Source organism: Abramis brama (genome assembly GCF_963993115.1).
Source record: "Abramis brama genome assembly, chromosome: 4".
NCBI classification, from domain to species: Eukaryota; Metazoa; Chordata; class Actinopteri; order Cypriniformes; family Leuciscidae; genus Abramis; species Abramis brama.
The window spans coordinates 48,371,697-48,398,066 of record NC_139966.1 but is presented as its reverse complement, the minus strand read 5'-3'; the positions used below and the strand labels follow the sequence as shown (position 1 = coordinate 48,398,066).

The 26,370-nt window shown below is 41.1% G+C and overlaps 1 protein-coding gene across 1 annotated transcript in view; it reads right to left on the bottom strand.

Annotated features, from left to right (window-relative positions):
• Positions 1 to 2,955: 2,955 nt before the first annotated feature.
• The window catches only part of LOC311082206 (scavenger receptor cysteine-rich type 1 protein M130-like), a gene marked incomplete at both ends in the record, with an annotated part of 77,163 nt that continues 53,748 nt past the window's right edge, over positions 2,956 to 26,370 (bottom strand). Inside the window, 29 exons of the mRNA XM_084112941.1 lie at positions 2,956 to 3,005; positions 3,129 to 3,191; positions 3,396 to 3,458; positions 3,758 to 3,826; positions 4,184 to 4,240; positions 4,362 to 4,421; positions 5,217 to 5,297; positions 5,396 to 5,605; positions 5,709 to 6,023; positions 6,198 to 6,275; positions 6,400 to 6,696; positions 9,173 to 9,490; positions 12,511 to 12,735; positions 14,215 to 14,268; positions 14,416 to 14,469; positions 14,567 to 14,626; positions 14,729 to 14,797; positions 14,922 to 14,978; positions 15,151 to 15,210; positions 15,664 to 15,747; positions 15,846 to 16,046; positions 16,142 to 16,456; positions 17,228 to 17,305; positions 17,404 to 17,706; positions 22,572 to 22,889; positions 22,966 to 23,289; positions 23,520 to 23,834; positions 23,956 to 24,279; positions 24,540 to 24,780. Of these exons, the coding sequence (XP_083969067.1) occupies positions 2,956 to 3,005; positions 3,129 to 3,191; positions 3,396 to 3,458; positions 3,758 to 3,826; positions 4,184 to 4,240; positions 4,362 to 4,421; positions 5,217 to 5,297; positions 5,396 to 5,605; positions 5,709 to 6,023; positions 6,198 to 6,275; positions 6,400 to 6,696; positions 9,173 to 9,490; positions 12,511 to 12,735; positions 14,215 to 14,268; positions 14,416 to 14,469; positions 14,567 to 14,626; positions 14,729 to 14,797; positions 14,922 to 14,978; positions 15,151 to 15,210; positions 15,664 to 15,747; positions 15,846 to 16,046; positions 16,142 to 16,456; positions 17,228 to 17,305; positions 17,404 to 17,706; positions 22,572 to 22,889; positions 22,966 to 23,289; positions 23,520 to 23,834; positions 23,956 to 24,279; positions 24,540 to 24,780 (4,743 nt within the window). The remainder of the gene's footprint in view (positions 3,006 to 3,128; positions 3,192 to 3,395; positions 3,459 to 3,757; positions 3,827 to 4,183; positions 4,241 to 4,361; positions 4,422 to 5,216; positions 5,298 to 5,395; positions 5,606 to 5,708; positions 6,024 to 6,197; positions 6,276 to 6,399; positions 6,697 to 9,172; positions 9,491 to 12,510; positions 12,736 to 14,214; positions 14,269 to 14,415; positions 14,470 to 14,566; positions 14,627 to 14,728; positions 14,798 to 14,921; positions 14,979 to 15,150; positions 15,211 to 15,663; positions 15,748 to 15,845; positions 16,047 to 16,141; positions 16,457 to 17,227; positions 17,306 to 17,403; positions 17,707 to 22,571; positions 22,890 to 22,965; positions 23,290 to 23,519; positions 23,835 to 23,955; positions 24,280 to 24,539; positions 24,781 to 26,370) is intronic.

The following is a 26,370-nucleotide window of genomic DNA, read 5'->3' as shown; positions in this document are numbered from 1 at the left end:
CCAATCTGTAGCGTCTCAATAATTCCCTGTCATCCAGTGTTTGCAGGACATCTCTCCTGCCTCCTCTGTTGGCCATTTTGTGCAGCTGCTTAGGGGAACTCCTAAGCCACTAAAAGTCCTCTTCCCTGCTCTTAGCAGATCTCGCCTTAGGAGCCCTTTTAAGCGCTAGGAATCTTGAGGAATAGCTTTTATATTAACTGGGATTTTCGTGTCACTTTTAGGGGAAATTCTAAGATAACGTCATTACTCTGAGAATTTTCTTAGAATTTGGCCGCTAGGAGCCACTTTTTGCACAAAAATTCTTTAGGGATACGGGCCCAGGTTAGTTATGATATGAAAAAAATCTCAGCTCTCAGATTCTGTCAATTTTATTACGAAATTCAAACAATAAATACCGTTTTGGTGTTTGTAACCCTAGCGGCACGTGACCCGATCATCTCTACTAGCTAATAGTAAATAAACACGAATGAACAATGTTGAAAGAAACAGTACAGCTTACCGAAATGTATATTCTTCATACATAATATCGATCAATCAATCAAACAAAGGGGTCAATAAAACAGCTGGAGAACAATTATGTCACATAACATTTACCTCAGGAAAGCCATGTAATGACCATAATATAGACATGTTAGTTGGCTAGAAAAAGAGCTATATGAGAGTATTTTGCTAAATATGTGTACTATATTACACATTTATTATATTTGTACTTATATCATTAAATAAAGTTATTATAATAAAAAAACGCATTATATTTGAGTTATTTTTAACCTTAAATAATACTACCAGCTGATAGGGCTGTCTGTCTGTATGTAGCCTATGTATTTTTTTTTCTTGAGAAAAATGAACGCCTATCTTGTGTACCTAATATTTATTCAAATTAGTCCATATTAAATCAAATCACAAGAATTGAATTGAAATCGTGAAATTTGTTTCAAGAAATTTGTAAAAAAAAAAAAAAAAAAAACTAGCTTACCAGAAATTGTACCATATAAACATTGTAACATGTTGTCACTAAACCTAATACAATTCAGTTTAGTTACTAAAATGTTTTGACAATCACAATACACTTATTGTGATGCAAGATTTTTTTGCAACCGGACAACCGCACCAGAGACCGGTTTGTCCAGGAGGGCAACATGTTTATTAGCAATAGCTAACGTTAGCTCCGTAGTGTCCGACGTTGAGCCATTCCTACGTACATTGCTTGATTTGTTTTTCCCATCGGACTTCAGTAAAGGGCTGTGGACCTTTCCCACCATCTTTTCCGACATGAAGAATACACTTTACGGGTGTTACGCCGCCTTCACACTGGCAGTTGAAATCAGCTCCGATACGGCTACGAAACGACCGGAAGTCATTCATTTCCTATGGAGATTCGCAGACCGCATGCGAATGGGTCCGAAGCGGGTCCGAACGAGTGCGGTGCGAAAAAAATCGTGTCCGTTGGTCATCCGGATGCGTTCAAAAAATTGAACTCTTGCGAAAGGCTGACGGTTCCTATCCGACAATTCCAGCGGAAGTTAGCGTTGCTATGGTACTGATAAACAAACCTGAATTCTTAACTTTTAATAAAATAAATAATGATTTTATAACGATAAGTTGTCATGTCATTTTTTTATTTTCATGATTTTATAACGTTATTAGGGCAGTTAATACAATTAAAAGCCCTATACCACTATATCACATTTAGCCGACCTGACATGTCAACGTCCTGGGGAACTTTCCTCCACGCAGCAGCCTGTCTCTAACCCCCTCAACAGAGAGATCATACAGAATTGTACATTCTGACACTGACAAAATCAACCGTTAATCTCTCCGCCATTTTTGTTCTACTCGCTTCCGACGCTTTTCAACGGTGTAGTACGACGTCCGCTGGGGGCGTATTGCGTATTACGGAGCTGGTTTCAACTGCCAGTGTGAAGGCGGCGTAAATCGAGCTTGATCGCCGCTATCAGATGAAGATGCGCTGCTTACGTCCTCCTCCATGTTTACATGTGCGTAGTGATATTGGCTTGATTTCGGCTGTGACCTACTTACATTTTCGATGCTGATTGGTTGAAAATCTAGCTCAACAGTTTTATATGTCTCAATACGCAGTCAATATAGTGCGCCAATAAATTACAATTTCTCATTAACTGCAGGATAATGCGTGGAGAACTTTTTGCTTGGATACCTTTTATTAACGTTGAACATATTGAGCAAAAGAAAAATTAGTGCCCCGTTTGTCGGAACGAAACCCTATTTCTAGGCCTCTTTTAGGCTACCGACAGTGGCCTATTAAAAACTGTTTCAAGTTGTTTAAAGCATTTTAAAGTAAAAATGCACCATTACACAATAAAATGTGCAGTTTGGGTGTGTGTTTTTTTACATAATGTGTATAACTGTCTTTACAGTAATCATTTTTTTTAAATAAAGGTTAAATTATACTCTACTTAAGTTAATTCAAGCTGACAGTACACAATAAATACTATTACTAAATAATATGGCAGTAAATTTATGGAAAAATGTGATTCCTAATAATAATCTGGTAATATAATAATAATAATAATAATAAAAGTGGTAAACAGATTTTCTCATTATATTTAGGTAGATAATGCTGTCAGCAGCTGAACTCCCTAACAGTTTTTTCAGCTTCTTTAAACATTTAATGTTTTGTGTTTTCTCATTTCCTCTAGCTGCTTTTTAAATATATATATATATATAATTTGTGACAAAGTAATGAATAAATGGTATATTTTGTTTATTAGGCAAAATATTGATATCAAAATAAAAAAGAATAGCCAAAATATTAAAATACAAATACTACAAAATTTGTTGCAATGCATGTAACCTGTTATACAAAAATATTTCAGATAATAAAAACATGAATCTTTAACAGCAGTTTAAGAAACCCCCATATCTCCAGGAACTGTAATATGATTTGATGAAGAGGCAGTGGGTGTGGTCAATGAGTCATATGGCCCCTCCCTCTTTATTTGACCCCTCCTCCACATCATCATAGTCTGTTTTTAAAAACAAAAGCAAACTGATAATTTTCATTGTAATATTTACATCAAGATGTAGTTTAAATGAGAAACATAACAAATACAAATTAAATATGCTATAGAAAGGTTACAATAACCTACCCAACAGGTTCCTCTCATCTTCATTGCTGTTCTTCACATCATCATACTCCTCCTGATCTCTCTCTGATTCACATGTGAAATAAAAACCTCACATTGTAGTTTGTAAATCAGCTTGTGTCATTAATGATGTCATTGATCTCTTTCACCTCATGACTGTCTGAGATTATTAGATTTACTCCTGATAAAGTCATGATGATTCATTAATGGTAGAAATGTTCAATATTAGTGGGTGAAGGTGATCATGAACTGCAGTTCTGTGTGACTCACCTGTTACATCTCGAAAGATCTGTCCATTAATGATGACATCATCATGATGCTCTGGTGTGTCCACTACACATGAACATATAGACAGAACAAACATTGCATTATATCTTACAATGTAATGGGATTAATACATAATATCATAAATCACTATAAAAGGATTATGGAAAATACACCAATAACAATAAAAAGTAAACACCATTTTTGATAGACTTCTGTCAACTTGTCATTACATCATCATAGCTCTCAGGTGTGTATTCTGTAAATTTAACATGAGACAATATATAATGTATATATATACAGATTTTAATAGCAATATTTGAAATATTTCTTCCTATTATAGAATAACCGAATTACACCTGTCTCACGATCTGGTTTCAGTCCATCAGTGATGACATCATCATAGTATCCCGGTGTGATTTCCTTCATCATCTCTTCTGCATCAAAACATGTATAATTTGGGCGTTTTTTAATATTTTGGGAAACAAAATAAATGTAAAATATACTGTTGCAGGTTTTGGGTAATGAATGTTTGCTGTGTCCCAATTCAGAGGCTGTGTCCTCCGGTCGTCGCATTTGAAGGCTGTATACCTCATCAAGGATGTCTTATTTAAGAGAAGTAACCGTAATAAAATTGACTGTTATTCCTCATGAGGTGTAAAATACTGAAGCTTCTTTCTTACTTTGCAATCTAACGGGTATTTTTCTTAAATGAGACTCAGTGACGTATGCAGTCTTCAGATGCGACCTCCGGAGGACACAGCCTCTGATTGGGACACAGCGGGATCACTGACCTTTCAGGACACTGCCATTGGTGACATCATCATAATATGCAGTCTTGAACTCTTTTTCTAATAATATAAAAGTTTTAGTGTTGTGAACAGTTGAATTAGTGTTAAAATGTGTAAATATTTTTTTATATATATATTTGTAAATCAAATTATTGATTTGGATCTACTTCAGCTCTCTAACCTGAGAGAAGCTCATCAGCATCTTCATACCCAGAATGCAGTTCTTCAGAGACGAGATTTCCTGTTAAAGGACAGCAGAACAGTCAGAAACATGTTCATCACTCCATACAGATTCTCCTTTGGATCATGAAGCATTGTGTTACTTACAACACAACACAAATATTAATAACATTTTTAAAAGCATTGGCAGCAGAGGCAGAAATACCATGTTTTTAGCGCAATTTTCCAACGGACAAAATTGCGATTGTTAACTCATGATTTCTGTTCTGTCTGTGCGCACCAATCTTGCACTTCTATCTCCTCCTCAACCAGACCACCTAGAGACTTCGGGTTTTCGGCATTATGTTAAGGAAGGTCTAATCTCGGGAACGCACAAAAAAAAAAAAAAAAACATAAAAAGATTTACTATCTCTTAGTGTTGTGATCCCATGACGTCAGAAAATTGCGCTAAAACACTCACTGAGTTTTTATTACTTGTTTGTTTTAGGCCTATTATAAAAACACATGTATCCTCACATGAACCCATTCCTCACTGCCTTCCAGAAATACACACAGGAAGAGACAAACACACACACACACACCTGCACCTAGACTTAGAAAAATATGAACCCCTCCTTATTACCCTCAAAATACACACAGGAAGAGACACTCACTGACACACGACACACTCACACACACACGCACACACACACACACACAACACACATACACATGCACCTGCAGCTCTGTGGTTTTCTGTGAGGAATTCTCTGGTTTAAAGCCGGAGGTTTAACAGGACTAATAATAGATGAACATCAAGTGTCTGACAGACTCTCTTATTAATCATATTAAATAAGATTCACGGCTCATGTCTCACCTCTCTGAGTGAAGTGATTGTGTCTGTGATGAATCTCCTCATAAACGGCCTCAGTCGTCCTGTGTCTCCTCTTAGAGAGAGCTGTGAGTGTAGACAGACAAACCTGCTGTCAGTTCACAACACATGACTGATCACACACTGAATAACACACAATATGACAGTCTCTGGATCTCTCCTACCTCTCCTCATCACTCTGTTCTGCTGAATCAGTATAAGCAGTGGCACTAAGAGCAGTAAGAGCAAAACTCCCAGTACAACCACAAGCACAGAGAGAGACACTGGAGGAGTTTGTGGAGGAGTGACTGATGTTGAACGCACTGTCCGAGAAACTGGAGGAGAAGCTGATGTTGTTGTGGCAGGAGTAGTGGACACTGACAAATCTGTCAAATCTGTCAAAACAGACACAGACAGATTAAAAATCATGCAAATACACAGTTAGTAGCACTAAAATGATGTGAAAATCACTATTATCGGTCAGTGTTTTGCTCTGACTTGCACAGGTGAGTCCAGCGTGCTCTTTGTGGGAGCAGTCAGTGTGGTTCTTCAGAGAGAGAGGACAGTCCCACAGGTGAATCTCATTCCCTCTGCACTCGACTCTGTTCAGCCACACAACACCTTCACCAGCACCAAAGACTGAATTCCCATCAGCCCTCAGTGCTGCTCCACAACCCAGCTGCCTGCAGACCACCTGAGCATCGCTGATGTCCCACAGATCAGCACAGACTGAACCCCACACAGCGTTATGATACACCTCCAGCCTCCCAGAGCACCGGCCCAAACCTCCACTCAGTCTGAGAGGAACATGATCTAAATCACACACAGCAACATCACTGACCAGAAATACATTTACAATGCATTTTATGACTATTTAAAGTTGTGACAAATTATGAATGTGGAATGTGGATTCAGTGTACAAGTGCTCAGATATTAATAATTCAAGATACTGTGAATAAAGAAAATACATCCTTATAATTATCTTACTTGAACACTGTCTCTGGTGAGGAGATTCTGAGGTAGAACATGTCAGACGACTCCGAGGAGATTCACTAGTTTTCTGCTCTAAAATTAAAACGTTAAAATTTAAATCAATACTGAATATAAAAATTATAAATATTAATAATAATCATACTGAAACAAACATGAAGTTTTCCAACTATCTTAAATCAGTTAAATATCTTCTTACCTGAGCAGGTGATCTTGGCCACTTCATTATCACAGTCATTCTGTCCCCAGGGTGAAGATGGACACTGCCATAGAGTGGAATTATGACGTCGACATTTAAAATAATCAAGCCAATTATGAGACTTCAGTCCCTCTGAAGAACTGGGTTCACTGCCAGATCTTCCACAGTTCAGCTCTTCACAGATCAGACTCGCTGTGTCTCTGTCCATCTTGTTGTAACACACATTACCCCAGGATCCATTGTAGAAAACCTCCACATTCCCTTCACAGCCCTCAGTTAACCTGATCTCTTTAAACTCTAGATAGAAAAAAATGAGACTGTGAATCAATGCATTTAAAACAATTAACTCTTTAATGTCTTCTTAATGTCTTTTTAGAGGAAGGCATACAGTGAAATAATTGGTCTCTACTTTACAACTTTTAATAAAACTCAAATTTTAATATAATGGAGGACACTAAAACCAAAAATGTGGAACATATTTCATTCATTAATGTATAAATATATAAAACACTACCGTTTTTTTAAATCGTACAAAATTTGTCTTAATTTTTAAAAACTCTACACACAAAACCACAAAACATGAACACAAGATGCAAAACACCACACATCTCTTGCAAAAGCAAACACTTAAGAGAGAGACCTGGGAGAGACCAGTCAATCATAAACCTAATCTTCAGACCAAGTCTGCAAAACTGCAAGCAGTCAATGTGAAAAATGTAAAACATAAAAACTATTATATATTTTGCTTGTTCAGTGCAGTGGAGTGTACAGGAGTTTCACACTTACATGTATGTGCACAAATACTGTATATACAGTATGTATGCAGCTATGCACAATTGATACACTTTACAGTTATTGAACTAAACTGATTTGAGCTGAATAATGACACTATTGGCTTGTTAGAGCTGCTTTACAGCAGAATATAAATTTGTTACAATTATGAAGCTTCTTTGAAACAATCTGTATTATATAAAGCGCTACAGAAATAAATGTGAATTGACTTGTATGCATATTCAGTATATATTTACCCCCCCCCCCCCCCAAAAAAAAAGATATCCAAGAGTCAAAAGTTTATTTGTTTCTCTAAAATTCATTTTTGATTCCTAAGTGATCAAATTAGGTATATTTACACTATAAAAAAAAATGCAAGAGGGTAAAAATTATTTCTTTCTTTGTGAAAAACACTGTGTTTTGAAGGAGGAGACGGGGTGGTGGAGGGATGCAGAAAACACTGTCGAGGAACAGAGGTGAGTCGGCTACGTTTCATGCTGATTGGATAGATCATTTAAATGTTCTCTCCCCCCGAACTTTGTTAATAAAACATAATTTAGTGCTGTAGATTCAGTGTCGTGCTGCAGCTCAAGTAGTTTAGAAAACTGTCAAGAGTATTTTAGTAGTGTTCTGTCTACATTTGAAAAATGCACTTGTATTAACAGAATAGGTTCATGTTTTTTTTTCTTTTTCTTGACTTATATTTATGTCACGGTTTTGTTTTTGGGTTTGTTCTGTCATGTTTCCTTGTCTGTCATGTGATCCCCACAGTATCCTCTCAGCCTGAGCCACTTCACGCCATGTCTGCCAAGTCTGAGTCTCTTCACGTCATGCCTGCCAAGTCTGAGTCTGTTCACGCCACGTCTGCCGCCGAGCCAGTGTCTCTGGACAAGATGGCTGCCACCACGTCGCCTGAGCCCTCAGCAGAGATGGCCGCCGCCACGCCTGAACCTGAGCCCTCAGCAGAGATGGCTGCCACTAATCCTGAGCCCTCAGTGACCGCTACACTAACCATTATGGCCACAGCCATATGGTGTGTGTGATCGTGCACACATGTGAAGTTCACATCACGTCTTCCGAGCCAGAGACTGTTCACGTCACACCTGCCGAGCCCGAGGCTGTTCACATCACACCTGCCGAGCCAGAGGCTGGTCACGTCACGCCTGCCGAGCCAGAGACTTTTCACGTCACGCCTGCCGAGCCAGAGACTTTTCACGTCATGTCTGTTCCTGAGCAGGTATCTATTCCAGGCCACTACCCCATTGCTGCCCCCAAGAAAATATTGGGGGGGGGGGGGGGGCTTCCCTGGCTTCCTGCACTGCCGGGACCGCCCACGCCATACCTCGGCCCAGGTTCACCCACGCCATGCCACGACCCAGGCCCGTCCACGCCATGCCACGTCCCATGTCCTGTCCCCCTGCACGGGCCTGGCCCTCCATCCCTCCCCCAAGACCGCCTCCGCTCCACCACCCTCCTGGAATTGAGTTGTTTTGGGCTTTTGTTGGGCGTCGGGAGCCGCCCTTAGAGGGGGGGATCTGTCAAGGTTTTGATTTTGGGTTTGTTCTGTCACTTTTCCTTGTCTGTCTTGTGATCCCTTGTAAGTCATGTGATCCTGCCATGTGTTCCCTTGTCTGATGTGTCATGTTGTCATTGGTTCATTGTTCACAGGTGTCCCTTGTCTCTAGTCATTAGTCTTGTGTGTATTTAAGCCCTCTTGTTTGCCATGTGTCTTTGTCAAGTATTGTTTCCTGTAGTTCTGCTGTTGAGTAAGTTCATGTTCATGCCATGGTTTTTGTTTTCATGCCACGTCATGTTTTTGTTTCATGTTTGGTTTTGTTTATAATAAACTGCACTTGGGTTCTCATTTACACTTGCCTCCAGTGGATCCTCTTTACAATTTAACATGTATAAGTACACCTGATATCATCGGGTCACATACATAGGTTATTGAAATGTTTAAAATTTCGCCAAGTTATTATTTAAATTATTGTTTACTGTTTACCTGAGCACACGACTCCTACATCCTCCTTGTGTTGACAGTCATGTTTCCCCCAGCCTGGAGAAGAGCAGTTCCACAGGGATGTCTCATTCCCCTCACACTCCACCTCATCCAGCCATATGGGTCCAGAACCAGGACCAAACCAAGCTGGTACCTGCTGGTTACTGAGGGCCACTCCACACTGCAGCTGTCTGCACACCACATGGGCATCTTTAATATCCCAGGAGTCATCACACACTGTCCCCCATGAGCCGCTGTGAAAAACCTCCAGCCTCCCTGCACAGTCTCCCCCAGAACCCACCAGCCTGATGGACCCGCGACCTGATATTCAGAGACAGAAAAACACATTATTGATCACTAACAACTGAAGAATCTGCCCAGATGTTGTTGTTCTCACCAAGGCAGGTGATTGACAGCTGTTGTGTGGAGCTGCAGTTGAGAGTTTGTGGAGAGCTGCAGTTCCCCAGATGAGCTTCATTCTAGGGGGTTTCTTGTTCCAAAGAAAAGATGAGATTATCTTATTTAAATGAGTAAAAAAAGATTTCTTAATATAAATAGGAATAGTTTGGAACAACTATAGAAAGTGTTCATTTTAATTGCGTTGATCCTACCAATCAGAGAGATGGGAAGCTTAGACCATTTCTTAAGGGATATCCTAGTTTGTTCCAAGAGGGGAGTAAAGTTGAGCTTAAACAGCTCAGAAATATTTCTCGAAACAACCACACATAAATATCAGGAGCTACTGTAAATGGATAAGCAGAAAAAGAGTTCATTTTGCTGCACAATTTAAAGGAAATAGTTCACTCTTAGAGAGGTTGAGTTTATACCACGAAATGCGACTGAAACGCTCAAGTGCCATCATGACATGAGGGAGAGAATTATGTGGATCTGTGATAAATAGTAGCAGATCATCTGCATAGAGCGATAGTTTGTGCTCACTGTTTGTGCTGACTGTTCTCCAGTCTTCGGGCTAGAATCATTTCGCGCACCACATCATCACCAGTTAGAACGGTCATAACTAACGATGGAGGAGTTTACGTATGTGTGTAGTGCAAGTATTCATACATTTCGCCATTGTTATACAAATTACAGTATTTTTAACGGTTATTGTTGTGAATATTACATATACTATTTTTGATGATTATAATTTACCTCAGTGAATGCTGCCAGCTTAGGTAGTTTGTGAAGTAAAGTGATTTTATTTTAGGTAGTTGTAAAATAGTGCAATATAATTGTAAATATATAATAGGCCTATAATAATAAAAATTAAAATATGAATGTAGTCCTATATATATTTGTTATATCATAATCTGCGCGACCCCGTCGTTGACTTTCTTTGATGACGTTTGCAGGGCGCTTCAAACGAGCGGTTATTGTCAGTGAAGTCCACTTCAACTGATATACCGTGCTCAGGGAGTAGGGGAGCAGTGAACACTGTGTATGGACCCTGTCGAATGGAACGCACCTTAGATGTGTAAAAACCAAGCAGCAACCTCCCCGTCTCTCTCTTGAAACCAACACAGAAGTGAGTTAAACTGCAATTTATTGACTGGCCGCTTGAGGCTGGCTGCAGAAGTGAGTCAAATCTGTATCTCCCCCATGTTAAAATTACCAACTTTACAGCAGAAAAACACATGTTTACAGCCTGGATCTCTATGTGACTTTGGTCTATACAGCTAATTTTGCCCTTCATAACAACTGTGAGGGGGGTGAATTTTTTTATAACTCATCCGTTTAGTTGATTAATATTTAAAGTTCTGCATAATTAAGGGTGTGGCCAGTGGCCACTTGAGTGACAGGTGGATTGCCGCTGATATCAATGCTAGCCGTTTGTCTGCTGTTACTAACCGTCACTTCACCTCAGCAAATGTTAGCTGCTGAACTTGCCATCTCTGCAGTGTTTTGTGCTTATTTTTCGGGACTATTTCATACAATTTAATACACCCATTACTTCACCCACGGCTTAGGATTCCATCGTTGTCGTCGAGTATCGTTCGAGAGAACAACCAGCGCTGTATTTCAGTTGTTTTTCTCTGTGAACATGCACTAATGGATGTCTGACAATTTCGTTGCTTTTTGGAGTTTTCAAATTTAAAAACGTCAATAAAGGCTCGTTCGTTCTGCTCTCACGGAACAGATGGATTATAATATGCTTAGGCTATGTACCGTCAGGTGAAATCCTGCTGGTGTCGGCGCTTTCTCCTTCCATGCAATAAATGCACATCCTTTAAATTATGCACAATCCCCACATTCCCGCACCGAAATTCAAGCCCTGAAATGGCAGCGAGATGTGTAACTCTATCATATGGCGTATATGTCATATAAAGTTAGGCAAGGCCAAACAGCGTTATCCATGTTGTTGCGATTGCATCGCTAAGCTAATAGTGAAACTGATAGCGTTTTTCATTTAATTACAATATGAGGACTGACGGTAGGCTACAAAAATCAGCGTTTCTAGGTGATGACAACCATCTTGACAGCAGCAATCAAAGCATCGCTAATTACGGTAGACCTTAATTTGAGATAGTAAATTTGTTCCTAATTAAAGGGAACACTCAACCACTGAACTGCTGGGTGAGTTTTGTATTGGCTTATTGGATACAGTAAATGAAGACTGTCAACTTCTTTTCAATAGGCTACTATTTCATCACCCAAAACAATCCCACTCTCTATTCATAATTATTTCAAAACCAACAACCAAGCCACATAAACAATGCCATTGGCACTAGTCTACATTGCAGACTGTCTCTTAATGCACATAACTTTTCACCTTTTTGCACAATCTTGAAAAAAGTACTATTGTTGAAATTCTCAGATCAAGCAAACTTCAACGCACCCTTATCCACTACCTTATCCATATCCACTACCTATACTAATTGGTTTCATCACTCTGTCTCCTCTCCACCAGTAAGCTGGTGTGTGGTGGGCATTCTGGCGTAATATGGCTGCCGTCGCATCATCCAAGTGGATGCTGCACATTGGTGGTGGTTGAGGAGATTCCCCCCTTCAATGTAAAGCGCTTTGGGGTCTCAGAAAAAGTGCTATATAAATGTAACAAATTATTATTATTATTACCTGCTAACATTAGTCAACCGAGGTGCACACCTTGCAGTTCCTCCGGAAATGCATTCTTCTAGTTCAAAGTAATCCTCCGCCTCGGATGGTGATGGTGAAAGAAAGTCTAGTGTTTTCAAAAGTGAACCGTAAATCTGCCGGATGGTGAATGCCGTAGGAAATCCCAGCCTGCTTAAGCTTGAGTTTCACGGAGTTAAAGGTAGCTCTTTTATGACTCAGTTCGGCACTCGAACTCGAAATTTTCGCGCCGCGAAATGTAAGCTCACCGCACTTCCTGGAGGCCTGGAGAATCTCGGCCTTGTCGGAGAAGTAGTGCAGACGAACGATCATTGCTCTGGGTCTGCCGCTGGTTCTGCCGCCGGGGCTGGGCTTCGGAGCGAGGGCACGATGAGTGCGATCTAACACCACTGACTGAAGATCAGACAGATCCTCACCCAGCACCTCCGAGAAGAAGCCAGACATGAAGTCAGTAGGCCGGCCATTCTTCACATCTTCAGGTATGGCAATTATCCGCAGGTTTTGATGACGATTCCTATTCTCGAGATCTTGTTGTTGCTCTTGAAACTGTGGTTTCCATTGTTTCTAGCGAGTCGTGGTGGGAATTGAGCGTTGTTTCTATATTCTCTATGGAATTAGACATAATGGTTTAATTGCTTAGTCTGAATGGAATGAACTTGCCCCGCTACCTCCAGTTGTAGAGCATCCATTTTGGTTTTGACCTCCGATCGAAGGATTCGACAATCAGTCCAATCTCTGAACGAAAGCTCGCCATTTCTGTTTTAATGGTATCTGCCATCTGACTGCGGGAGGATAACAGTTCAATTTTAACCAACTGAAGAAGTGTTGTCCTCTGGCGTCAAAGATTGCTCCGCGCGGCTGTGACTTGAGTTGTTGTTAGCGGCGGCCTGTCGAGCTGTGTCTGTCTTGTCGTCGATTTTTTTCACGTTTTAGCTTGTCATTTTGGAATAAATCAGTTGACCGTAGATGCAGGTTGTTATTAGAAACAAAGTTATCCCTTTCAAAAGTATATTTAAAGGGATAGTTCGGCCAAAAATAATATTTAACCCATGATTTACTCACCCTCAAGCCGTTCGAGATGTATATGTCAATCTTTTTTCAGATGAACACATTTTCAGTTATTTTAGAAAATGTCTTAGATCTTTCAGTGGTTATAATGTGAAGCTATGGGGCTCACCTCCTTCAAGTCCCAAAATGTGCATGCATCCTTCACAAAAGTCATCCATCCGGCACGTAGAACGAACGTAGAGTTTTGTTTTGCTCTGCTCTCTGGCTGCGCTGTCACGTTCGTTCTACGTCACGACGGTTCCTACGCTACGTCATACGCCAGCATCCATCTCTGTGAACGCGCGTCATGCGTTAAGTTTTCATACACAATGAAAACTTAAATACTGTAATTATTTAGATTAATTGTTTATTTAGATTTTGACAGAACCATTAAGTTGCTGTATTGCATAATTCATCCATTTCAATTCATTTTTACAGTAATACCTATATATATATATATATATATATATATTTGTTTTATTTTTATTGATATAAAATACAATCCAAAATCCAATACAACTAAAATGTCATAAAAGCAGAAAGCAAAGTTTCATTACAGAACATTTTCAAATATCATCAAACCTGAGATTTCACACAGAAATATCACTCTTGACTCTTGAATGTTCAGATGTCTTGAACCGAGGCAGTGGGTGTGGCCATTCAATCATATGCCCCCTCCCCCTTTGATTGAGGCAGTGGGTGTGGCCAGTCAGTCATACAGCCCCTCCCCCTTTGATTGACTCCTCCCCCACATCATCATAATCTGTTTTTAAAAACATAATATTAAATTATTTTACATTATTCTTAAATGAAAAAGTTAAATGTCAGTCTATAAACATGGAAAATATACTATCAATAATATTAGAATATACTGAGAACAAAAATGTTACAATAACTTACCTAACAGGTTTCATCTTCAGTGACACTTATCACATCATCATACTCCTCCTGAACTCCCTCTGATCAACATTAATGACATAAAAATGTCACACTAGTTCATAAAACACTTTCTCATTTAATGGATAATTTTCCCTTACTTTGATTACACAGAAATCATGTAATATTCATGCAAACTTATGTAAAGGGTGATATGTAGTGCAACTCACCTTGAGCGCTCTGTCTAATAATGATGATATCGTCATAATTCTCTGGTGCATCCACTACACATGAAAATAGAAGCCAAAATATATAACATTAAGACTTTCAGTAACAAGCTTGATTAGATGAATATTGTGTAAAATATTGTAGTAAAAACACCTTTTTTAATTGAGTTCTGTCCATTGATGATGACATCATCATAGCTCTCAGGTGTGTCTTCTACAAAGTTAACAATATTACATTTAAAACACACTTTTATTCACAATACTTTAATATTGTTATTTAAAACTATATAGAATAACAGAACGACACCTGACTCACGATCTGGTTTCAGTCCAACAGTGATGACATCATCATAGTATCCCGGTGTGATTTCCTTCTTCATTTCTTCTGCATCAACACAGAATATGTTTGGATACAAAAGCCAAAATATGTTCTTGTTGAAGGTCATGAGACCATTAAGTTATGAATCATCTGGTAATAAATCATGTGATCAATTAAAAAGGTCACTGACGTTTCAGACCACTGTTGTTGGTGACATCATCATAATATACAGTCTTGAAATCTTTTGCTAAAAAGGAGAAAAGAATGTTAATATATTAATAAACAGCAGAATTTAAATAGTATTTAAAGAGTTTTTGGTCAAATATTTAATAGAATTTGTTAATTACGTTTATTTATTTAGGTTTAATTCAATGAAAAATTATTTTGAGTGGAATGAATATGTGCTTCTGCTGTCTAACCTGAGAGAATCTCATCAGCATCTTCATACCCAGAATGCAGTTCTTCAGAGACGAGACTTCCTGTTAAAGGAGAGAAAAACAGTCAGGAACATGTCCATCATCACAAACAGACTGAATCTGAATTTCCATTGGATCAAAAAACATTAGAGGCAGAAAAATCCCATGGGTTTTTTTTCTGTTTGTTTTCTGTTAGGCCTATTAGCAAACACACGTGTATCCTCACATGAACCCATTCCTCACTGCCTTCCAGAATTACACACAGGAAGAAACAAATACACACACACACACACATACAAACATATGAACCGCTCCTTATTACCCTCTAAAAATACATACAGGAAGAAACACACACACACACACACATAAACATGCACCTGCAGCTCTGTGGTTTTCTGTGAGGAATTCTCTGGTTTAAAGCCGGAGGTTTAACAGGACTAATAATAGATGAACATCAAGTGTCTGACAGACTCTCTTATTAATCATATTAAATAAGATTCACGGCTCATGTCTCACCTCTCTGAGTGAAGTGATTGTGTCTGTGATGAATCTCCTCATAAACGGCCTCAGTCGTCGTCCTGTGTCTCCTCTTAGAGAGAGCTGTGAGTGTAGACAGACAAACCTGCTGTCAGTTCACAACACATGACTGATCACACACTGAATAAGACACAATATGACAGTCTCTGGATCTCTCCTACCTCTCCTCATCACTCTGTTCTTCTGAATCAGTATAAGCAGTGGCACTAAGAGCAGTAAGAGCAAAACTCCCAGTACAACCACAAGCACAGAGAGAGACACTGGAGGAGTTTGTGGAGGAGTGACTGATGTTGAGCGCACTGTCTGAGAAACTGGAGGAGAAGCTGATGTTGTTGTGGCAGGAGTAGTAGACACTGACAAATCTGGCAAATCTGTCAAAACAGACACAGACAGATTAAAAATCATGCAAATACACAGTTAGTAGCACTAAAATGATGTGAAAGTGTTTTGCTCTGACTTGCACAGGTGAGTCCAGCGTGCTCTTTGTGGGAGCAGTCAGTGTGGTTCTTCAGGGAGAGAGGACAGTCCCACAGGTGAATCTCATTCCCTCTGCACTCGACTCTGTTCAGCCACACAACACCTTCACCAGCACCAAAGGTTGAATTCCCATCAGCCCTCAGTGCTGCTCCACAACCCAGCTGCCTGCAGACCACCTGAGCATCGCTGATGTCCCACAGATCAGCACAGACTGAACCCCACACAGCGTTATGATACACCTCCAGCCTCCCAGAGCACCGGCCCAAACCTCCACTCAGTCTGAGAGGAACATGATCTAAATCACACACAGCAACCATCAATGACCAGCTTCAGGACACCATTTAAAAAAGAAAAATGATACAATTAATTATTTTTTCAACCTCAAGCTCATTGGCCTTGGCTCATTTTCTGTGAAGAACATATATCAGAACACATTTTTAATGACCACACACTGTACAGTTTTTAAAGTTTTAAACCTGCTTTTAGCCTCTTAACATCCTTGATGTGTCATTACAAGTGCCCAGCCATTTGAGTGATTATTTTAGAAATTCAGAAAAGGCCAAAAGTTTTCTGTGATTGGTAGGTTTAGGGATAGGGTTAGTGTAGGGGGATAGATTATACAGTTTGTACATTTGTAAAACCATTACACCTATGGAGAGTCCCCATAAACCACATATCCAAGTGAGTGTGTGTGTGTGTGTGTGTGTGTGTGTGCGCGTGTGTGTGTGTGTGTGTGTGCGTGCATGCATGTGTGAGAGTGATTGTGTGTAAGTGTGAGAGAGTGTGAGTGCAAAAGTTAGTTTTGTTTCTACCCCTGCCTTCCCACACAAGGTTGCAATTCTTAAATGTGATTTAACAAAGGTAAAGGGAAAATGTTAACCATATAGGCTATGCTGTTTATGTTGCTTGTAATTGGGATGAAGTAAACATCTGTTGAATATTTTAACATAAACTGTTTGATTATGTTGAATTAAAAACCCAAAAATGCAGTGGGTCCACCAAACCCATGAACTGGCTGAATAACAAAAATATGAACACCACACAAAGGTTAAATTAAAAATCTTACTTGAACACGGTCTCTGGTGAGGAGATGGAGAGGTAGAACATGTCAGACGACTCTGAGGAGACTCAGGATTCTCCTCCTCTGAGATTAAATATTAAGAGAACTGAACATTAGGACACAAAAATCATCAAGAAACATAACTACTGAGACCATCTTACATTATTTAAACATAATCTCACTTGAGCAGGTGATTTTGGCCACTTCATTATTGTTACAGTCATTCTGTCCCCAGGGTGAAGATGGACACTGCCACAGATTTGAATCATGTGGTCGACATTTCACTTTATCCAGCCAGTTACGAGCTGATTCCAGTCTTGATGTAGAATCAGACAAAACACCAGATCTTCCACAGTTCAGCTCTTGACAGATTAGACTCACTGTGTCTCTGTCCATCTGGTTCCAGCACACATTACCCCAGGATCCATTGTAGAAAACCTCCACATTCCCTTCACAGCCCTCAGTTAACCTGATCTCTTTAAACTCTAGATGGAAAGGGATGTGCATTCAAAATAGGAATTTAGGTTGTGTTAAACCTAAAATATTACCAAAACAACTGGTTAATAAAAGGCTAATGCACACTGCTAGTACTGTTAGCATCTGAAAAAGATACAAAATTATATTTCTATAATATACTATGAAACTTATGTACTACTTTATTCTGTTTGGTCAATAAAAAAATATTTAAAAAGTAGCTGTCAGGATTCCATCACCATCTCCTTCCACTCATTCCCTCACTCCGCCCACTCAGTCATTCACACGCTCATTGTCACCTGATTACTAATCACCGTCACCTGGACCTCATCATCAGTTCACCCATATATACCTGTTACAAACATTCAGTCTTTGTCTGATCTTGTCTACACATGACACAGACTCTCTGCCATACTTACCTGTATACCTACCTACGGTCCCGATCCTCTCAGCCAGTCACCTTTCCGTCTTCTAAGGAACTCCATCATCATCATCTGCAAGAGAAAGAGAGAGAGAGACTTGGTTACACTTCAGTTAAGCTATCATCTGAAATTCAACTTACTGTTTACTCACCTGTTTCGCTGTACCGATCCATTCTGCAAATTAAAGCATTTTACTTACCATTCTGTGTGCTTCGTCTATGCCAAACCTGACAGAAGATCAGACCACCATGCAGAATCCTTCGGAATCCAAAGCGAATTGACCTGTCAATCCGATCGCCATTCATCAACACACCTCTTCAGCTTCACTTCCTCAAGCGCCCGTTGCTTCGTTCACTGCCTCAGCGTGTCCCATGGCCCGACCAGCGACATTCTCCGGTGAGGCGGAGGACTGCAGTGGGTTTCTACTTCAGGTATCTTTGTATTTCTCCATGCAAGAACATCAATTCATTAACGATTCAGCTCATGTTGCTTTCATCATTTCACTTCTGTCTGGGCAAGCACTTCAGTGGGCACAGTCTCTGTGGAATTCGGATTCGGAAGTCGTCAAATCCCTCTCTGGTTTCATACAACACTTCAAGGAAGTTTTCGGTCAAACAGCTGCCGATCTATCAGTACATGATCAACTCTACAATCTTCGTCAAGGCCAATCTTCTGTGAGTACTTTCTCTTTACGATTCCGCACTTTAGCGGCATCCAGTGGTTGGAATGAGGCAGCATTGATCACAGCTTTTCGTCATGGTTTGAACCCTAACATTCGTCAGTTGATGGTGGTTTACGACGACAGTCTGGGAATTGAGAAATTAATTCAAAAATCCATTCGAGTTTCGCAAAGACTATCAGCCTGTGATTCTCCGACTCCCACTGTATGTCCTCCGCCCACGGTTCCATCAGTCACTCCTCCAGCACCAGAGCCTATGGATCTCGGCTCCACCCATCTTCCAGCTTCAGAGCGTCAACGACGAATTCTTCATAAACTCTGTCTCTATTGTGCATCTGATAATCATCTTCTCAGCTCTTGCCCTGTTCGACCTCCATGTCCAGCGGTAAGCACAATTCAAGTCTCACCTAAAATTGAAGCTTTAAATCGCACCACTGTGCATGTATTAACTGCTCATACTCTGGTTCCTGTTTGTTCCACCTCGGTTGAGAGCCCTGAAGTAGAGCATCAAGTAGAGATTCCAGTGGAGTACCAGGCGTACCAGGATGTGTTCAGCAAGAAACTGGCTACTAAATTACAACCTCATCGGCCATGGGACTGCGCAATCGACTTGCTACCTGGAGCCACTCTACCCAAAGTTCGTATCTATCCACTGTCCATCCCGGAGCAGAAGGCCATGGAGGAGTATGTGGAGGAGGCTTTACAACAACAGTTCATCCGCACATCGACCTCCCCTGCCACTTCAAGTTTCTTCTTTGTGGGTAAGAAGGACGGAGGCTTGAGGCCCTGCATCGATTATCGTCATCTCAACTCTCAAACCGTCAAATACAGTTATCCCCTTCCTCTGGTCCCAGCTGCCTTGGAGCAGGTGCGTGGGGCTCGCATATTTTCGAAACTGGACCTTCGGAGTGCATACAACTTGATCCGTATACGGCATGGAGATGAGTGGAAGACAGCGTTCGTCACCCCATCTGGCCATTATGAATATCAGGTTATGCCCTTCGGGCTGTCCAACGCTCCAGCGGTCTTCCAAGGGTACATGAACGAAGTGTTCCGTGAGTACCTCAACCGCTTTGTGATTGTCTACATTGACGATATCATCATCTATTCATCTTCAATTGCTGAACACCATCGTCATGTCATTCAAGTACTTGAGAAACTGAGAGAACACAAGCTTTACCTGAAATTGAAGAAGTGTGAGTTCCATATCACCTCTGTTCAGTTCCTGGGTTACATCATAGATCAGCATGGTATCCAGATGGACCAGAGGAAGGTGGAAACAATCCAAAACTGGCCATTACCCACATCTGTGAAAGAACTTCAAAGATTCCTCGGTTTTGCACATTTCTACAGAAGATTCATCAAGAACTACAGTCTCATCAGTGCTCCTCTCACTTCTTCATTAAAGAATCGACCCAAGTCTCTGTCCTTGAATCCCACAGCCATCCAAGCCTTCCATCGCCTCAAAGAAGTCTTCACGACAGCACCAATCCTCATCCATCCCAATCCAGAACTTCCTTTCATCGTTGAGGTCGATGCATCTTCCACTGGGGTTAGAGCGGTGCTGTCGCAGCGGCAGGGTGAGCCTCCCAGACTCCATCCATGTGCCTTTTCCAAAAAGCTGTCCCCGGCGGAGCAAAACTACGACATCGGCAACCGGGAACTGCTAGCCATAAAACTGGCTTTAGAAGAATGGAGACATTGGCTGGAGGGAGCAAATCACCAGTTCGAAGTAATTACTGATCATCGCAACTTGGAATATCTTCGTGAGGCAAGAAGATTGAATCCTCGCCAGGCCCGCTGGGCACTCTTCTTCACTCGATTCAACTTCGTTGTTACTTGCCGTCCAGGAAGTAAGAATTGCAAGGCAGACGCTCTTTCCAGACTCCATCATTCATCTTCAGAGGACCTCAGTACTGAAACCATCCTCCCTCCAGCCTTAATCCTCAGTCCCATTCTCTGGGACATCGACCAGCAAATCTCTCAGGAAAATGCTCGCCATCCTGCTCCGCCGGGAGGTACAGAAGGGCGTACTTTCGTACCTCAGCATCTTCGTACTCCCCTTCTGGACTCTGCTCACACGGTTCCGGGCTCTGGACATGCAGGTAGCATGCGTACCCTCTCGCTCCTCAGTCAGTGGTACTGGTAGCCGTCCATCTCCCAAGATGTCTCTCTGCGCCATCACCAACACTCCCAGAAAGCTACCTGAGGGTAAACTTGTGCCACTACCTATACCCAGACGCCCTTGGTCACACATCGGAGTGGACTTCATGACTGACCTTCCTAGATCCGGTGGATTTACCTGTGTGCTCGTCGTTGTGGATAGATTTTCCAAAGGCTGCAAGCTGATACCTTTTACCTGGGTTACCCACGGCTTTAGAAACAGCTGAAGCATTGTTTCATCACGTATTTAGAAATTTTTGCATTCCAGAAGACATCGTTTCGGACACGGGACCCCAATTCATCTCCCGGGTGTGGCACGCCTTCTTCAAGCTCCTCGGGGTCACTGTCAGCCTCTCTTCAGGATATCATCCGCAGACCAACGGCCAGACTGAGCGGAAGATTCAGGAGATAGGACGTTATCTGCGAACTTATTGCCACCAGTACCAGGACAGCTGGAACCGATACCTCCCCTGGGCGGAATACGCCCAGAATTCCCTCACTCAGAAGGTGTGGTTATCGACGAGGGACATTCGCCTCCGCCTGCCTTGCCGTAAGCTGAGTCCTCGATTCATTGGACCTTTCACCATCCAGAGGCAGTTGAACAAAGTAACCTACAGACTCAACCTTCCACCTCAGTACAAGATCTCTCCTTCTTTCCATGTCTCTCTCCTCAAACCCTTCACTGACCCAGTCTCTTCTGTTCCCTCAGATTCCACCTCGGATGACGTGCCTCCTCCTCCCGTTCCTGTGGAAGAGGCCATCTACAGGGTTCGATCCATCATCGACTCCCGGCGGCGAGGTCCCCGTCTGGAGTATCTGGTGGACTGGGAGGACTACGGTCCAGAGGAGCGTTCCTGGGTGCTCCGTGATGATATCCTAGATCCAGCCTTACTCTCCCAGTTCCATTCTGACCATCCTGACCGCCCAGCTCCCAGGGGTCGTGGTCGACCTCGCCGCCGGCAACATCTCTCTTCTTCCCAGCCGTCAAGAGCCGCCTCAGGATTCCATCACCATCTCCTTCCACTCATTCCCTCACTCCGCCCACTCAGTCATTCACACGCTCATTGTCACCTGATTACTAATCACCGTCACCTGGACCTCATCATCAGTTCACCCATATATACCTGTTACAAACATTCAGTCTTTGTCTGATCTCGTCTACACATGACACAGACTCTCTGCCATACTTACCTGTATACCTACCTACGGTCCCAATCCTCTCAGCCAGTCACCTTTCCGTCTTCTAAGGAACTCCATCATCATCTGCAAGAGAAAGAGAGAGAGAGACTTGGTTACACTTCAGTTAAGCTATCATCTGAAATTCAGCTTACTGTTTACTCACCTGTTTCGCTGTACCAATCCATTCTGCAAATTAAAGCATTTTACTTACCATTCTGTCTGCTTCGTCTATGCCAAACCTGACAGTAGCGGCATACATGGCAGCGCTGTCTATCAGACCATCATACAGTAAGATGGTCTTTGTTGCAAAATATGACCCATCCACTCCTGATTATCCTGGTGTTTATTTTGCAAAAATTACCATCTTTACATGATCCCTTTAAACATTTGAAATTATATATTTAAAAATCAATCACATTACTTTACTGATTACCTGAGCACACAACTCCTACATCATCCTTGTGTTGACAGTCATGTTTCCCCCAGCCTGGAGAAGAGCAGTTCCACAGGGACGTCTCATTCCCCTCACACTCCACCTCATCCAGCCATATGGGTCCAGAACCAGGACCAAACCAGGCTGGTACCTGCTGGTTACTGAGGGCCACTCCACACTGCAGCTGTCTGCACACCACATGGGCATCTTTAATATCCCAGGAGTCATCACACACTGTCCCCCATGAGCTGCTGTGAAAAACCTCCAGCCTCCCTGCACAGTCTCCCCCAGAACCCACCAGCCTGATGGACCCGCGACCTGATATTCAGAGAGAGAAAAACACATTATTGATCACTAACAACTGAAGAATCTGCCCAGATGTTGTTGTTCTCACCAAGGCAGGTGATTGACAGCTGTTGTGTGGAGCTGCAGTTGAGAGTTTGTGGAGAGCTGCAGTTCCCCAGATGAGCTTCACTCCCAGAGCACTGAAAGCCCGTCACACACTCATGACTGTGTTCAGGACTGGATGAAGAGGAGCCGGAGAAGTTCAGCACAGAGCCACAGCCCAGCTGTCTGCAGACCACAGAGGATTCAGTGAGACTCCAGGAGTCCAGCAGAACTCTCCTCCAGACCTGATGGATGGAAACTTCCAGCTCCCCCTCACACTGTCTCTCTCCAGACAACCGTACCAGACCATCATGAACAGCCAGAGAGGAATCTGGAAAGAAGGTCTCATGTTTTACTAAAATATTGCAAGTTTGTGAATATACTTTACATCAATAATACCAAAAAATCTGAAATAAATGACAAGTATATTTTCTTTCAGTTTGAAATGACACTACACATGTTGTGAAATTACACATATGGTGAGATGAAATACTAAATTTATTCTTTTTTTAATCTTTCAGCAGCACACTATCAGTGAATCCTCCAGTAATATAAACTCACCGGAGCAGACGACTCCAACATCTCGTCTATGAGAACATTCAGCTCGACTCCATGAAGAGACGGAACATTCTGAGAGTTTTGTTTCATTCCCGTCACAATCAAACACATCAGCCCAGATTTCACCACTTCCCTCTCCAAACCAGTCTAATCCCACAACAGACACAGCAATCCCACAATTCAGCTGTGTACAGAGGACACTGGCAGCTCTCATATCCCAGCATGCATCACACACTGTGCCCCATTTACTGAAGTACTGACGCTCAACTCGACCAGAACAGACGTCAGGACCATTGACCAGTCTGAGGTCAGTGTAACCTGGACAAAGAACAGAGATCTTACTGAAATTAATCAAACCAAGAATAATCAAATAATTAGATTTAGTATTTAATAATTAGATTCCTCTACACAGTAGAGAGGCTGAACATTGATATTTTACCAGAACATATCAGTCCCACGTTGTGTTCATGGGTGCAGTTTATATTATGTGAGGTTGATGATGGACAGCGTTGAATGTGTGATTCATTTCCTCTGCACTGAATCTCTTTTGATTCAATCTGAGCCTTTCCTTTTCCAAAAGCATCTTCTCCCAGCACCTGTACAGGAGCCCCACAGTCCAGCTCTCTACACACAACCACTGCATCCTGCTGGTCAAAGGCAGTGTCACACACTGTGCTCCATCGTCCCCCAAAATACATCTCCACTCTCCCAGAACACAGGTGAGACCCGTCCACAAGTCTTGACCTTGCGTAGTTTTTGGTTTCTGATTACATTTACACAAAAGAGAAGACATCTGTCATTATGATTATGACATGGACATAAAACAACACCAGATTTTTTTAATGGATTAAAACCAATGAGAAGTTCAGACCATGAAATGCTTAATAGGGATTAATTGTCTATAATTTGCTTTGAAAATAAATTACACACAATTATTTTAAATTGAAAATAAGATTTATCAATACGTATCAATGAAAATCTGATCAGTGATCCATTAACAGAGTGATGTATGGAGTCGCTCACCTGAGCATCTGACTCCAGCATCTTCATGATGACCACAGTAATGAACACCCCATCCTAATGATCTACAGTTCTTCAGTGTTGACTCTGATCCACTACAGCCCACATAACTCATCCAGATTTGACCTGATCCTTGTCCAAAGTGAGCATCACCCACAGCCTCTAGAGCCTCTCCACATCCTATCTCTCTACACACCACTGCAGCATCAGTCTTATCCCAGTAATCATCACACACTGTTCCCCACTGACCTCTAAGAAAGACCTCCACTCTACCAGCACAGGGACTGTTACCACCAACTAACCTCACAGTGTCGAAATCTGTACATGAAAGAGAGAAAGGGATCGAATCATGCGAAGTCAAGAAACATAAGATGTAAAAAGTTGGTAAATAGAAATATATATATAAATATTTTGAACTGGACAACTAAAGCTGGGCATTAGTGTATAACAAATTGGTTGCCTAAAAAAACGCAACTCTGGTGGTCTAATGCCATCATATATTGCTTATTTAAACATGTCAAATTTGCCATCTTTACAGTGTATTTTGCACTTACCAGATATGGTTATAGTGACTATAGAGGAGAGTAAAACGAGTGTCAGAAATCCCTCCATCTTCTTCTGCTCGTCACACTGTTTGTTTGACTCTGTTTCTCCTCTGCTCCCTCAAACACACTGAAGAAACTGGCTCCTGTCAGTCCCCTAAAGAGAGAGAGACTCTCACAGCTGCCAATGACACTCACTGTTACCTTATTAGACACAACAGAGGAAATCATCAAACACAATCACTGACAAATCAGAGGAGGCATTTCTGATTTACACCATATATATCAAGAGAACATCTGCGCTGATGAGCGGGACTCCTCCTCCACCATGAAAAGACACTTCACAGAGGATAGAATCATATATTTCATAAGTCAGGATAGAGAGAAAGTCACACTAAACTTAAAGGAGATTGATAGAGAAACACTGCAGGTTATATTCAGCATCAAAGCCTGTCACTGCACACACAACATACAAGACTGACTGATGACTGACTGCTTACTTAATGAAGCTTCATTTCACACACAAAAATACTTGATCTTTGTTATAAATATATAAATCATATTAAACTGAACATTTTAAAAAGTTTTTTTTGGAACAAATGTGCATAATATCAAGTGTATTATTATGTTCTAACCAAGAGCACAATTAACAGTATGTTAATAAATTATTAAATTAACTGGAATGGTTGTGTACAAGAAACAGACAAGTTTCAGACCACATTTGTAAATAAACATTGTTTTCTTTTCCACATATATTCATTTGGCATTATATTCAACACATTTGTAGCTGTAATGTGTTTAATGTTGCGATGCATAATTCCTCCAGCAGATAGCAGCAACACACTTATTATAAAGAGAAGCAGAAAAGAGTCTGGTCTATGTTAGAGCTTCTCATTTTTATTGGCAGAAAATGTAAATTACTTTGTTTACAGCTACTTTGTCTATAGCTACAATTTTAATTTATTAGATAGAGTGAAGTCAGCAAAATTGGGACACTTTCTTGGTAAACTGTGTATTAAATACAAATAAATCTATTCTACCTACATGTTTTAAACAAATGCTCACGGTCTCTTGTATCTCCAGCTATGATTGTTTGAAGGAATATGGGTGTTTTTTTAAAGATATACAAAGATTCAAAAATGAAAAGAACCCATTTTTATTCTATAGTCTTCAGGTAAATTTGGGACACACAATTTAATCTAGTTTGTGATTGGACAATACAATTGCTTGCAACAGGATATTGCACAAATTATTTTTAATAGAAATTATTCAAAATGTAAAACAATAACTTT